This window comes from Pan paniscus, chromosome 17 (genome assembly GCF_029289425.2).
Source record: "Pan paniscus chromosome 17, NHGRI_mPanPan1-v2.0_pri, whole genome shotgun sequence".
In the NCBI taxonomy this organism is placed as follows: Eukaryota; Metazoa; Chordata; class Mammalia; order Primates; family Hominidae; genus Pan; species Pan paniscus.
The window spans coordinates 81,481,567-81,495,379 of record NC_073266.2 but is presented as its reverse complement, the minus strand read 5'-3'; the positions used below and the strand labels follow the sequence as shown (position 1 = coordinate 81,495,379).

General features: G+C 41.1%; 1 protein-coding gene across 3 annotated transcripts in view; it reads right to left on the bottom strand.

Moving 5' to 3' along the window:
* Window positions 1–534: 534 nt before the first annotated feature.
* Window positions 535–13,813, bottom strand: part of SERPINB8 (serpin family B member 8) — a 40,174-nt gene continuing 26,895 nt past the window's right edge. For 2 of the 3 annotated variants that reach the window (XM_034943921.3, XM_063597354.1), the window contains 6 exons: window positions 11,447–11,624; window positions 9,985–10,122; window positions 8,092–8,209; window positions 6,208–6,350; window positions 4,680–4,832; window positions 535–3,053 (listed from right to left, as the gene is read on the bottom strand). In XM_034943921.3, the coding sequence (XP_034799812.1) occupies window positions 2,649–3,053; window positions 4,680–4,832; window positions 6,208–6,350; window positions 8,092–8,209; window positions 9,985–10,122; window positions 11,447–11,614 (1,125 nt within the window). In that variant the 5' untranslated portion in view covers window positions 11,615–11,624 and the 3' untranslated portion in view covers window positions 535–2,648. The remainder of the gene's footprint in view (window positions 3,054–4,679; window positions 4,833–6,207; window positions 6,351–8,091; window positions 8,210–9,984; window positions 10,123–11,446; window positions 11,625–13,813) is intronic. The other variant, XM_063597355.1, reaches the window with a different exon arrangement.

Below are 13,813 nucleotides of genomic sequence, written 5' to 3'. Positions count from 1 at the left end.
GCTGTGGTGGCACACGCCTGTAGTCCCAGCTACTCAGGGGTCTGAGGCACGAGAATTGCTTGAACCCAGGAGGCGGAGGTTGCAGTGAGCCGAGATCGTGCCCCTGCCCTGCAGCCTGGCAACAGAGCAATACTCTGTCTCAAAAAGAAAAAAAAAAACCACAAAAACAAAATAAAGCAAGAAGCAATAAAATATCGATGAGACATTTAAAAAGACATTTCATCAAAGAACATATATGGATAGCAAATAAGCACATTTTTAAAAATGCTGAACATAATTAGGCATTAGGGAAATGCAACCTAAAGCCGGTACATGCTGAAAGTAACAACACTGGTAGTACCAAGTATTGGTGAGAAGGGAGAAAAACCAGAACTCTCCTAGGCTTTACTGGGAATGTTAAATGATACAACCACTTTCAAAGGCAATTTGGCAGATCCTTAAAAAGTTAAACTTACACCTTCCATATGATCCAGCGATTCTACTTCTATGTATCTACACACCAAAGAAATGAAGACATATGTCCATACAAAGATGTATATACATAAATATTCATAAAAACTTTATTTTCAATAGCAAAAATCTTGGTAACAACCTAAATGTTCATCAACAGGTAAATTTGTTCATCAACAAATCATGGTATATCTATACAAAAAAATGTTACTTACCAATAAAAGGGATGAACTATTGATATATACAATAACATAAATGAATCTCAAAATAATTGTACTGAGTGACAGGAGTCATACTACAAAGCATAGATGATGTATGGTTCCATGTATGTAAATTTCTTTAAAAATGCAAATTAATCTATAGTGACAGAAAGAAGATTGGTAGTTGCCTCAGCAGATCAGTGGTTGGGATGGGATGGGGAGAGGGAGAAGGAAGAGTGAGAAATTACAAAGATGCAAGAAGGAATTTGGGAGTATGATAGATAGGTTCATTATCTTGAATATAGCGATGGTTTGTTTCATGGAAAACGTGTCAGAACCTATTGTATAGGTTAAATATGTGAAATGTATTCTGTGTCAATTAAAGTATAAAGTATTCTTCAAATTAGAGGTGGAAGTGAGAACAAAACTCACAGATGTATACCTTTCAGTCCTGTGGATTAATTTTGCCCAAACCTGCTTTGGAAAACATGATCCCTAAATGAATGTGGCCTAACAGATATATCCTGGCTTGGTCAAATTTAAGTAAGAGCTGTAATATGAATGGTTCATGTAACTGTTAACTGTCAGTCAAAAACAGAGTCACGATTAACCACTGTTCAGTCCAACTCATTAAAGAAATAATAAAGCAGGCAGCAGTCAGTGGTGGTATAAATGGTGACATAAGTGAGAGTACAAACCAGTGTAACTTTCTAGGGACCAACTTGGAAGAAGTCTCAAAATGTGCTCAACTTTTATCTCAACAGTACTATTGTTAGGAATTTTTAAAAATATATTAAGGATGTGAGCAAATATTTAGTATATCCAAAACAGCATAATACATATTTATTATTAGCAATCTATTATTTGTTAATAGAAATAATTTTAATTACTCAAACTGTCTAAAATTAGATTCAATTATAGAAATCCAGCCACACAGTGGAATACTATGCACACCAAACTGATGACCTGGAAACATCTTAAGGGAGGTTTTTCATAAGGGAAGAAATAAGCTACTGAAGGATATGATTAACTTGTAATAAAATGCTTATAAATTTCTATTTGCATGCACATAATAGGGAAGGATGTATATCACTATCAACAGCAGTGATTGCTGTGTGTTGGAATTGTGGGTGACTTCAATTTTTTTGGAGACTTTGCTGTAGTTTCCAAATTGCTGCCACAACGCAATTTTATTTTTAGGCAGAAAAAAATTAATGTGTGGAGGTTCTTTCTTAACTAAGGGGTGTGCTTGAGCTGTGTCTGAGCACATATGATTAGTTAGAGGACTCAGTGGTGTGTTGTGTAAGTTCCTTTGGTATTTTGTGTGTTTCAGAGGGAAAAGGAATGGAAAGAACGGCATAGCAAGCTTCAGATATTTGCCTCCTAGCTCAGTCCTGAAGTGCATTGCTGAGTCCCTGAACTTGTATCTCAGGCTTATGGAAAGATGAGAAGGAGCTGTCTTCATTACAAACTGTGTGAGACAGGGGGCATGCAGGGCTGTCTATGGGACAGTGACAGAAGCAGATCACTATTTCAGCTGCACATGAGACACAGGGTGGCTGCAGCTTTACTCTATAGGGTTTGCCCTTGGCTTTGTGTGCAGTGTCGCCTGGGCACTAGTCCCCTGTTCAGCCTGGCAGTGGTGGTGGGCAGAGCCAGGCAGATGGAAGAGCACATAGAGGGCTGGCTCCTGAAGCCTTGAGATGCTCCTTAAGATCCCCTGAAACAATGTGCACAGACTTAGGTGAAGGCAGAGGCAATGGCAGGCACCCCAAACACTCCAAAACCAGCATAGCCTTCCCAGGCCCAAATTTCATGCATCTGCGGCCTCAGTTATTCTCAATGGCTCTGGAACTTTCAGCAAAGACTTTCACACACTATCCAGTGCACGCGCTTTATTTTGGCATTCAAGCCACTGCACCAACTAGGTCACATGGAATGTTAATTAAGGCAAGGTAGGTAGAAGGAAAGGAGGGTATGTACAGCAATTGCTCCTCTTTACGGAGAATAGAACCTGCCGCAGAACAAGATGCAGTTGGTTTTGTGGTGCCTGATGAAGAAAAGAAAAGGGTGGTCTGCACAGAATCTTGGCTCCATTCTGCTGCACCGGGAATTCCTGACCACAGCAGTGGCTGCGGCAGCCTCCGTGCCTTCCTCATTGACCTCCACGAAGCACTTGTGGGCAACCTTGGACAGAGGCACATTCTTCTTAGTTGACATTCCAGAAAAGTCTGCCTTGGCTTCGTCAAAAGCATCGATCATTCCTAATCTTCGAAGGAAAGGCTCCAAGTCATAACTCTCCTCCAGCTTTAATCTGGGAAGGAAAACTTGAACCTTACTTTTTGTCAACTTTTCTGAATTTGTCCAGGCTTTGAATTTCTCATATGTAAGTGCTTTTTCCACCTAGGATAAGAAAGACTCAAACCTTAAAATTTAGATGACAGTAGCCTGATACCCACACACCCATTTATTACCCCTCCCCCAATGACATGCAATTAGATGGTGAGTTCTGGTCCAAGAAAATCCACAGATATTTTCTTTTATAAACACACCAAGATTTTCTCCCAAATTTTCATCTTTTCACGGTTTTATGGAGACAAGTGTAAAAGAGCTAGTAAACACCTGAGACAGGCAGAAATTTTTAATAAAAACAATTTGTACCTAACTCCTTTCAAATGTTAAAAACATTTTTTAACAGTTTAGAAAATTCTCACCAATTCATTACATTAATCTTCATGCAATACATACTACTGTGAGTGGGAGAGATTGTTTGACAAAAGACAAAGCATGGCTCAGAACTCTGCTTCTGAGTCTAATGAGGGGACTATTCAGGGTTAAATCAGAGGGCAACTCAGAGTAAAAGAGAGCGAATTGTGTTTCATCTGAAGATGAAGGGAGGCATGAGAAGGGAGCAGGAGACGAGAAATGGGGAATGCAACAAGACTTCATCAGCATCCTTGTTTGTCCTCTGCCTGTCCTGGAGTTAGCTTCAAATTCTTCAAGATCCATCACTCTTTCTATTTATCAATAAGGTAGAAAGAAAAAAGGGAGAAAGGCCTTCCACTAGCATCTCCCCTTCCCTTTAACAACTGGAGCCCAGGTGGGTACTCCTCTCCAACGAGCATTGTTTTGATTTTGACTCTATTTCTAGACTCTCCTAATTTTCTCATAAGTGGCCACAACAGATGTCATCCCTGACTTAGGGCAGTAGGTTTCTGATTCCAAAGGGAAGCCAGGAAAATCAAGCAGCCCACCCTCAACATCCTGTGCATTGGTGTGCCAGAGCTAGCCCCTATCAATTGTTAAACACTCAGTAGGCTAAAGTCGGCCATGGTGGGAGTATTTACCATGTCATGAGAATCAGCAAACTTTATAAATGAAGGCTTCTCCCACCTCCCAGAGCTGGTTTACAAGTGCACTATTAGTCTTGCACCTCCTACCTTGCAACTTTACCATTTCCCTTCCTGGACTCTGTTCCTTTTCTGTCACAGTAAGACTTTTCTCTCCTCTTGTATAAGGTAAATTTCCCACCTGTACTTTAGACTTTTGCTATTCATAGTGTGGTTCCAAGCATCTGTATCACTTGGAATCTTGTTACAAATGCAAGATCTCAGGCCACACTCCATTGAATCAAAATCTGCACTTTAACAAGATCACTGGAATCATATATGTCCATTAATGTTTGAGAATCACTGCCAAGATTGATCCCTACCCTTCTTCCAGGACTTTTGTGTGATAATCATTGGGCTTTCAAATAGACCTTCCATACAGAATAAAGAATAATATTCCAAATAATAATATATTTAGAACTCTCTCTTCTTAGCTTCATCAAAACTTGTCCACTCATATAAGTATACACTCAACAGAAATGCATGAACATGTTCACCAAAAGACACACAATGATGTTCACCCAGCACTGCTTGTAATAACCCCAACTGGAAACTCCTCAAATGCCAATTGGTAGATGAACATAAAGAAATGAGCTCAGCTGGACTCCACAGATACTCAGGCTCATTGCCTGGAGCTTACCACGGCGAGGTCCGTGTTGTCATCGGGAAGCAGAATGACCATGCTCAGCTCCTCTTCCACATAGGGCAGCTCCAGGACCTGGGTGTGCACCTCATCCGCATACCCCATTTTAAATTTAGCTTCCTTAAACATCATCTGCACTGTCTTTTTTTCCTAACGGAAACAAAAAATTAAAGTTAGATTACTGAAAAGTGGGTATAATTTACTAAAAATAGGATATATCTAACTCACAGAAACTCTAGGTGTGTATAATTACTGTTTCTGCACATTTATGCTGATAGATATAAAATCTTCATTAGTACATCTTAGTATTGAATAGAACAAGCTATTGTTCCAGCAGATCAAATATTACCAGGTGAGAAAAAAAAAACAGTTTGGTAAATGGAGAAGGACACAAAGATTTACATTATTCTTGGAAGAAGTTGTGTTTGCTTTTTTGAGAACATTCATAGAGAAGCTTTCTCATGGAAGCTTCCAACTAAAAATTCTTTATCGAAGTTAAGATAAATATTCAGGCCCTTGGGCTGAAGGATCTGGTTAGAAAAAATGTACGGTCCAAACTCTGGAAAGTTGCCTTGTTGTAGAATTGGTTTTATGGCCTTGGCTTTCTTAGGAAGGGGACCTTGAAGAGATGTGTAAGGTCTGCTGTTTTTAAAGCCTGCATCAAATATATTTTTAACTCTCATATCTTTGTGCAATATGAAAGTATCATATTTGATGGATGTCAAATCCCAAGCTAACAACTATTGATACCAGCCATTTTCATATTCAAAAGGGAACGTAAAGTTAGGCTTTACATCTGCTAACTTTTTTTTCTTGTGCTCAGGATTGTATAACTTTGACTTTTAAGGCAATAAATAGGCATAGTTGCCACTGATATTGCAAAAAGGTATCTAACTAAATACAGACAGTAATAGCATCATGCAAACATAATTCCAAGGCTAGAAGAAATACTCCTCCAGTCCAAATCATATGACCAGAGATGGAAGGTAGATTTGATCAAAGATGGAAAAACAAAACTATCAATACCAAAATTATTTTTGTTTCTCTCCTCTTTCTGCCATTAAAGATATACAGGAGGCATTAAATTCATTCAGAAAAGAAGCCAGGCACAGTGGCTCCTGCCTGTAATTCCAGAACTTTGGGAGGATAAGGCAGGTGTATCACTTGAGGCCAGGAGTTTGAGACCAACCTGGGCAATATGACAAAACCTTATCTCTACAAAAAATACAAAAATTAGCCAGGCCTGGTGGTGTGCACCTGTAGTCACAGCTACTTGGGAAGCTAAGGTTGGGGAATCATTTGAGCCTGGGAGGTCGAGGCTGCAGTGAGCTGAGATTGCACCACGGCACTCCAGCCTGGGTGACAAAAAGAGACCCTGTCTCAAAGAAAATAAAATAATATAATATAATTCAGAAATAGATTAAAATCAAGATCATATCAAATAAATTATTCATTTTTCTGAGAGAATATTTCCTGTAACATTACTTTAAGAAAGTAGCAGTATATCTGAAAAATCTTTCCCTACCTCATTGGTTTTAAAGAGCATTCCCCTTGTGTACTTTCTGTCAAATTGCTCATTCCACTTTCCCTTGAAATAAATGGCATTCACAAGGACCAGCTTTGTCAGGGGATCGACTGTCCCAGCATCCAGTACCTCTGAAATCTTACCTATAAAGAATATGAGAGTTTATTGCAATTTGTGGGGAAGTAAGCATTCTTTTACAAAAATCCCTTTGACACATAAGGCAGAGGCTTGGTTTAGAGACAGGCTGGAGTTCTGTCTTTCTGGGCCCCTGATGAATTAGGCGATGGTGTTTAGCAGTGTGGCATACACAGTGTAACATTTGTGCTTAAGAAAAAAATCTTGAAGTAGGAAGGGCAACTATCATTTTGCCCTCAATTTATGGATGTAGAAATTCAGGATCAGAGCATTTGCCAGACTTTTGCTGAGTGCACACAGGTGACAAGTGGCTGAGTTGAGAACATCACCCCAGAGTCTTGATTCTGACTATGGGGCAGTCAACCTTGGCACTATCATATCCAAGCCTCACCGCTATTGTCATTTTAAGCCAGGTAATTCTTTGTTATGGGGGCTGTCTTGTGCATTGTAGGATGTTTAGCCAGCAGCATTTCTTCCCATTTTGACAACCAAGACTGTCTTCAGCCATTATCCAATGGCACCTGGAGGGCAAAGCTACCCCTGGTTGAGGATCATTGCTCTATGCATATATTCAAACCTCATCAGACAAGGAAAGCTTTCCAAAGGATGAGAGAACACAGATCTGTCAATGGGCGAAGGCAGCCTCTCTGAAGGGGGTGAATGGGGCAAAGGAATTAGGGGGGTAGAATAGAGGGGCCCAAATTGAGTTGTCCAATGAGAGGGTAACAAGGTCATCTCCAAGGTCCCCTTCAGCTCTAATATTCTGGGGGAAATGTGGGTGGTCAGCCTAAGGGAAGGAAGGGCATAAGCAGCCCTGGAAGAGCAGTGACAGGTATAGGGCAGTGGGGGGAAGGTGTGGAGAAACTTCTAGGTTCCTCAGGTGACAGTACTGTTGAACAACTGGAAAGACCACTGGGCAGATGATGTATGAAAACACGAAAGGCTCTTCCCTTCCCATGGTAATTATTTTATTGGCTTTCAGTAGAATCAGGGGCATTACTTCTGCTGGACACACAGTGGTTGTGACATAGGATGGAATGGATGCAATAATGAGTGCTAGGTTGGCCCTTGAAATAAGTGACTTAATTCCTCCACTGTTTACAAGTATCGAAATTACTTGTTAGGTATTTAGGATGCTTTAAAGTATGACTCCCCCTTTTTCCTACTGAAGTAAAGAACTGGCAGAAATATTTCTGGTGGGATGGAATGTGGTCTGGGCAGGGAACACTGCAGGCTCCATGTCGATGCACCTCCAGAATAGGGAACAAATTCAGAAAAGGCCACACTCTGAGAGCAAATGTAGCCATGGCCAAGTTAAAAAGGAAGGAGAAGGCTGCAGATCAAACTACCGAGCTGTCCCATTACCACGCGGAGGAGATAACATGAGAGCATGAAATGTTGCCCTCTCTAAGCCGCAACTTAATTGAATGCCATTCTGTCTCCGAGCATGGAAGGGCCTCTCAGATAGAAGATTAACAGAATTCCAAGGAGGAGCCATTTTCCAGGGATTTTCCAGCATGGTCCACAGGGGAGGAGGTCAGAGATTCAACATTAGTTTTAGAAATCAGTACTTCATGATCTGATAAGAAATGACAGAGTTGCATTGTTGGCCTGTAAACTCAGCAAACACATACAAACAGGCCTGTGGTACGCAGGTCACAGTGGCAACACCCTAGAGAAGTCCCATCCCAGTCAATCTCAGCCTCGTTGTATGGTAATTCCAAATCAACAGAAATGAAACTGTCTCACCTTCAGTCTTCTCTGCCACCCAGTCATTTATATGCTTCCTGCACTCTTCAGTGTCTTCAGCAAAGGACAACTCCTCCAGCTCTGCCTGATAGAACTTCTGACAGGATTCTTTAAAGTCCTGCAAACACAAAACAACTGAGTTTGGTCTCATTTGGTAAAGGTTCCCACAAATGCAAAAGCACTTTGTTTTCTCTTACTGCGTTTCTACCATAAGTGCTTGGACAGGTCACACTCCACTTAAAGCTGCAATTAACAAAAATGTATGGGCCACCTATTCTTGCCTGGTACTGGGCAAGGTGCTTGGCTTGAGGAGGTCCACAGCCTGAGAAGAGGCAGCTGAGACACCCAGACACTTACAGGACATCACGAGCTGCCACTATCCACAAAACATCCCAGGAGCATCCTTGTCAAACGCTCTCCACTGACTTTAATATTGCTTCCCTCACTAGGCAGTCTAACACACTTTTACTCATTTTGCATCACCAGCACCAACTACAGTATTGTGGTTTTGGTTAAACGAGAGGCTTTATAAGGGAACTAGATTGATAAGAAATCGTGTTGAACTGCAAAGAAGGAAATAGCATTTTAGATCTGCGTCATATGGTTGGTTGGAAGAATACAGAGCAAGGAAGGCCCCATGGGAATGGAGCGTGATAGGCCTGGATCATAGGGTGTGTGTGCAACTGGGTTCATACATGTGCGTGCGTGTGAACATCTGTGTGCATGAGTGCACATGTGTACATGTGAGTGCTTGTGCACCTGCATGTGTGTGGATTGCATGCATGTTTGTGTGTGTGTGTACACGTGTATGTGTGTTTGTGTGTATCAGGGAGGGGATTAAGGGAAACAGTGGCAGGGGAAGAGCCTTGAAATGTAAGTTGGGGTCCAGTCAGGAAAGTCCTGTACCCAACACATTAAAACCCAGATAACTTACCTCACAAAAACCTGGCTTTGGATATAATAGGCCTGGAAACTGGCTCCCAGCCTCTGTCCATTCCCTGTTCTCAAATATTTTAATTTCAGCCAAAGAAAGAGGATATAGAGGGAAGGAGGAGCCAAGCCACCAGGAAAAGTAGAGGTTGGCTCCCTGTGTCCCAAGTATTACAACAGTAGTAGATCAGGCTGATGTTCAAAAATGAAATGGATTCACCAGGAGATTCCTGGGATCCAGAGTCACCTTCTGAGGTAGATAAACCCAGAGCAGGCAAATTCTGGGAACAGCACCCAGCAGCTACCAGGACAGGGATGTATTTGAGCCTTAGAGGAGTCCTCTCAGAACCTCCAGCCAATAGGATGGCCAAGCTTGCTGCAATCGGTTCACTAATTTTAAGACAACATCACCCTGCATATCATGTGGCATGATTTTTGAACCTCACTGATTGCATTATGCCAGGCTGGACTAGGGAACCTTGGAATTATATGCCAAAGTAAATAGAAACTGCTTAGATTTAAAACCTCAATTTTATGAACAGATTTTCATTTTAGAAAGACGATTGTGTCAGTTGTAGGTGCAATTCAGAAGAGGGGGGGCAAATTTAAGAGAATTTGAGAGGCTACCTCAGCAGGAGGCAGCCGAATAACCACACATGGGACTGGGGAGGAGCTCTGTACAGCGTGTTGAATGATGTGGTCACTCAGGGATAGGGAATTAAGGGGGAGAAGCAGGGCTGCGTGCAGGAGAATTGACATATTGGGATTGATAACAGGGATGGGTGTATCAGTAACAATTTACAAAGGACGTAATTCAGAAGTCATCATAAAATCTAAAATTGTAATTTCAGAAGTGTAATTCCAAGCACGTTTTAAGTCAGTACAGTTATACTTTATTATCTGCTCTTCTGTAGTCTAACTTACTTTCAATTTCTTTTTCATCAATATGTGAATACTACTTACTGGAAGGAAATCACATGTCTTTTCTCCAAAGAGTCTGTTGGCAGTTCTAAGCAAGTACTGAGTGCCAGTTCTGTTAACTTCACTGAGAAGTGACTGGAAACCTTGGTGAACATCTCCGTCTTTGTATAAACAAAGTGCCTGGGAACCGAAACCAACACTGACTTTTAACGCTGCCATTATACTCTCCCAAAGAGCTTTCTCCAAACAAACCTCTGTACTAAAAAAAACCACACAGGATCCTACTTTAAAAAGGTTTGGCCTAATTGTCTAGCACAGGGTTTCTCAACGTGGGCAATGCAGCATTAACATTTGGGGCCAGGACACCTCCTTGTCTCATATAAGCATTGTAGGATTTTTGCAGCACTTCTGGCTTCTATCCACTAGATGTCAGTAGCACCTCTCAGTTATGGGATCTAAAACTCCAGGTCTTGGCAAGGGTCCCCAGGAAGGAAAAATTCACCCACCGACCCCTACCTCCCACCCCCCAGGTGAGAACCACTAGTCTAGCAAATTTATTCATGCCAGCAAGGCAGTGTGCGATAATTCAGGGGGAAGGCAGAACAGAAAAAAGTAAGTAACTGGGATGAATTACAACTCGGGTAATACAAACAAAAGCAGCAATAAAACTAAAAATGTTTCATCTGCAATTTTACAGAAGTTCTCCAGACCATATTATAAATTAAATGTCAAGTCAGAGTGAGAATTAAGGTTATTCCTATATCTCTCGATCACCCCGAGTCCAAAGCCTCATTCTCCAATCAGTTGAAAGAAACAACCACAGAAGGATGTCAACTGGGGTCCCTGGGTGCATTTTAGGAGATTGTCTATATACTCCTGATATTGGTGGCAAAATGATATCCATTTGGCAATTATCTGGGACATCTTCACCAATATCAGAGAACTGTTCCTAAAGCATTATCCCCCACCTCGTTTGTAGATAAGGTCATACATCACCATTTTGAATCAAACACATTATACATTCCTCAAATCACTCCAGAAGATATAAGTCCACACTTGTGTTACATTCCTTTTCTAGGATGCATAATCATGCACTAAAAATAACCCACTTAACAAAAAGTTAATCTACGCACCTGCATGTCTATTAAAAATATAATGTTAGCAAAAGTTTAAAATGTAACAAGGTTGGAATATTTTGCCTTCTTGTGGGACAGAATTATACTTTATCCTACTTATCAAAGATGTGAATTTGCCAGACTGTATTGATGATCTGATCTAGAGAAAATAACTCTATGGCTTGATTTCTCCCATAAACATCAGAGGAGATGATCTGTCCAACACATTTCACCTTTCTACCCCTTTCTGCTCTTCTCCACTGCCGAGCTGCTCCTCCTTCTACCTCCAGCTCCACAGGCCTCAGCTAGAGCAAAAGTACAGAAAGACAGCTGTATGGAAGCACAAGGGAAACACACTGTTCTCCTTCCTTTGTGACAAGCACACATACCTGGGACATCTGGGCTGCAGTGCTTCCCTTTGCCCCCATGAAGACCATGGCCAGGGCAGAGGAGATGCTCATGGGAGAGAAGAATACGTTTCTTGAGTTGTCCTCTTCCCCCAATATTTTAAATAAGCTGATGGCAAAAGTGCCATTTGCTTCACAGAGGTCATCCATCAGAGAAGGTCTGCATCAAAGGCACAGCAGGGAAAAGCACATAAGCCAATGACTCCGGTAGCCACACAGTCATTCATCTCCCAGTCAGTGGATGCTGAGGTGGTAGGTGGAAGAACCACCCTCCAAAGACTTCCACTCCTAATTCCCAAAACCTGTGACTACATGATCTGCCCTGGCAATAAGGACTTTGCAAATGGTATTCAGTTAAGTATTTTGAGATCTGAGATTATCCTGAGTTATCCCAGTGGACTTAATGGAATCACGAGGGTCCTTAAAAGAGAGAGGCAGGAGGGGCAGAGTCAGAGACAGAGACGTGAGGACGGAAGCAGAGGTCAGAGGGATAGGGGCCACTGATGAAGGAATGCAACCTCCTTGAGAAGCCAGAAAAGGCAAGGAACAGATTTTCTTCTAGAGACTCCAGAAAATAACATTGCTATGCTGTACCATTTTGGACTTAGGACTTCCAGAACCATAAGATAATAAATGTGTGTCATTTTTCAGCCACTAAATTTGTGGTAAAGTGTTATCACACCGATAGGAAACAAAAACACTGGTTTATTCATAAAATAGCCAATCTCAGGGCCTATGACTTGTATCCTTCTTAGCAACAGGGGCACAGACACACTGCAACACCTGCTTACTTCCTCCCTTGGTATAGCAGCAGCCAAAAGGTCTTTGTGCGGATGGGTGTGGTGTCTCAACCTGTAATCCCAGCACTTTGGAAAGCCAAGGCAGGCAGATCACTTGAGGTCAGCAGTTCGAGACCAGCCTGGCCAACAAGGTGAAACCCCATCTCTATTGAAAATTCAAAAATTATCCAGGCATGGTGGTGGACACCTGTAATCCAAGCTACTTGGAAGGCTGAGGCAGGAGAATCACTTGAGCCCCAGGAGGTGGAGGCTGCAGAGAGCCGAGATCACGCCACTGCACTCCAACCTGGGCAACAGAGTGAGACTCCATCTCAGGAAAAAAAAAAAAAGATCTTGGTGCCAGGCACTCTTTTCAGCACTTTCCATTATCACCCAATAACACATTGAGGTCAGTATATTTATTGCCCCACATTACTTTAGAGATGAGAAGACTGAGTGAGGTTTAGTAACTCATTCCAGAACCCTCAGGTAGTCATAAACGCCTGGCACCCACAGTTTGATTCCAGAGCCTGAATTCTTAATCATTACACAAAATCTCCCTATTGCTGCTAATTATCTTTCAGTTTAATGTCTCCAATATAATCTATAAAGAATGTTCTAAAACTTATATATGTAATTCTTTATCAATAAAAACTGTATTTCTGTCATCACTTCCTGTGAAAACAGCTAGATACATTTCACCAAATTTGGAGGGTTTGTTTGAGATAGGCTGGCCTAAAATATGAGGCTACTGGAAAGACAAAAAAAAAATTACTTTTTAAAGTGACTCCAAAAAGATGCCCCATTTTCCCCAAGAGTTGCTGAAACTGGGTTACGGAGTTGCAAAGAAAGTCCATAGGCATGGATATAAAATATGAAGCCCTAATCTTGTCATCGAGTGAGCACTTTTAATTAGATGCATTGATTTTTGGATCCTCCTGGCTAAGAGGGTCTTAACATTCCCCTCAGCTTGAATTAACTTTAGACAACCTAAACTTGACTAAATAAACAAACTAAACAGGCTTCCTCCTGCCTCTAGGCCCTTTCTTCCTTTTTCTTAAAGCATTTTATTTAGAGAACTTGTCATTGTAAATTCTTTATCAGCCCCTTTGAGATGTAAATCTTTTAAAAAAGCTTCTTGCTAGTTTTACATCCCAGGACAGTCTCTCTAAGACCTGGAAGCCATCCCTTTGAAATGTAATCATCAAGAAAGATAGCATCCCTATCAACCAGTTCTGTGGAAGGTAGGAGCCTAACCTAGGGGGGCACCTTGCTTAAAGTGCTAAAAAGCTATTACAGTTTACTATTATTATAATTTTAGCGCATTATTATAAGTCCTACATTGTTGTTTATATCTATTAAACCCTATAAAAACTTGGGCTATTATTTCATAAAATATTACAGTTCACCAACTCATCTCAATTTCCCTGAGCCTTTTTGTTCTTACAATTGAGAACATTTGGGAAAATAAAAGGACGAATCATTATCTATAATCTCATGATCCTACAAGATATTTTTTCTATTATATTATCCTTTTTTTCATAAACATGTATAATTTTAACTGAAAAAT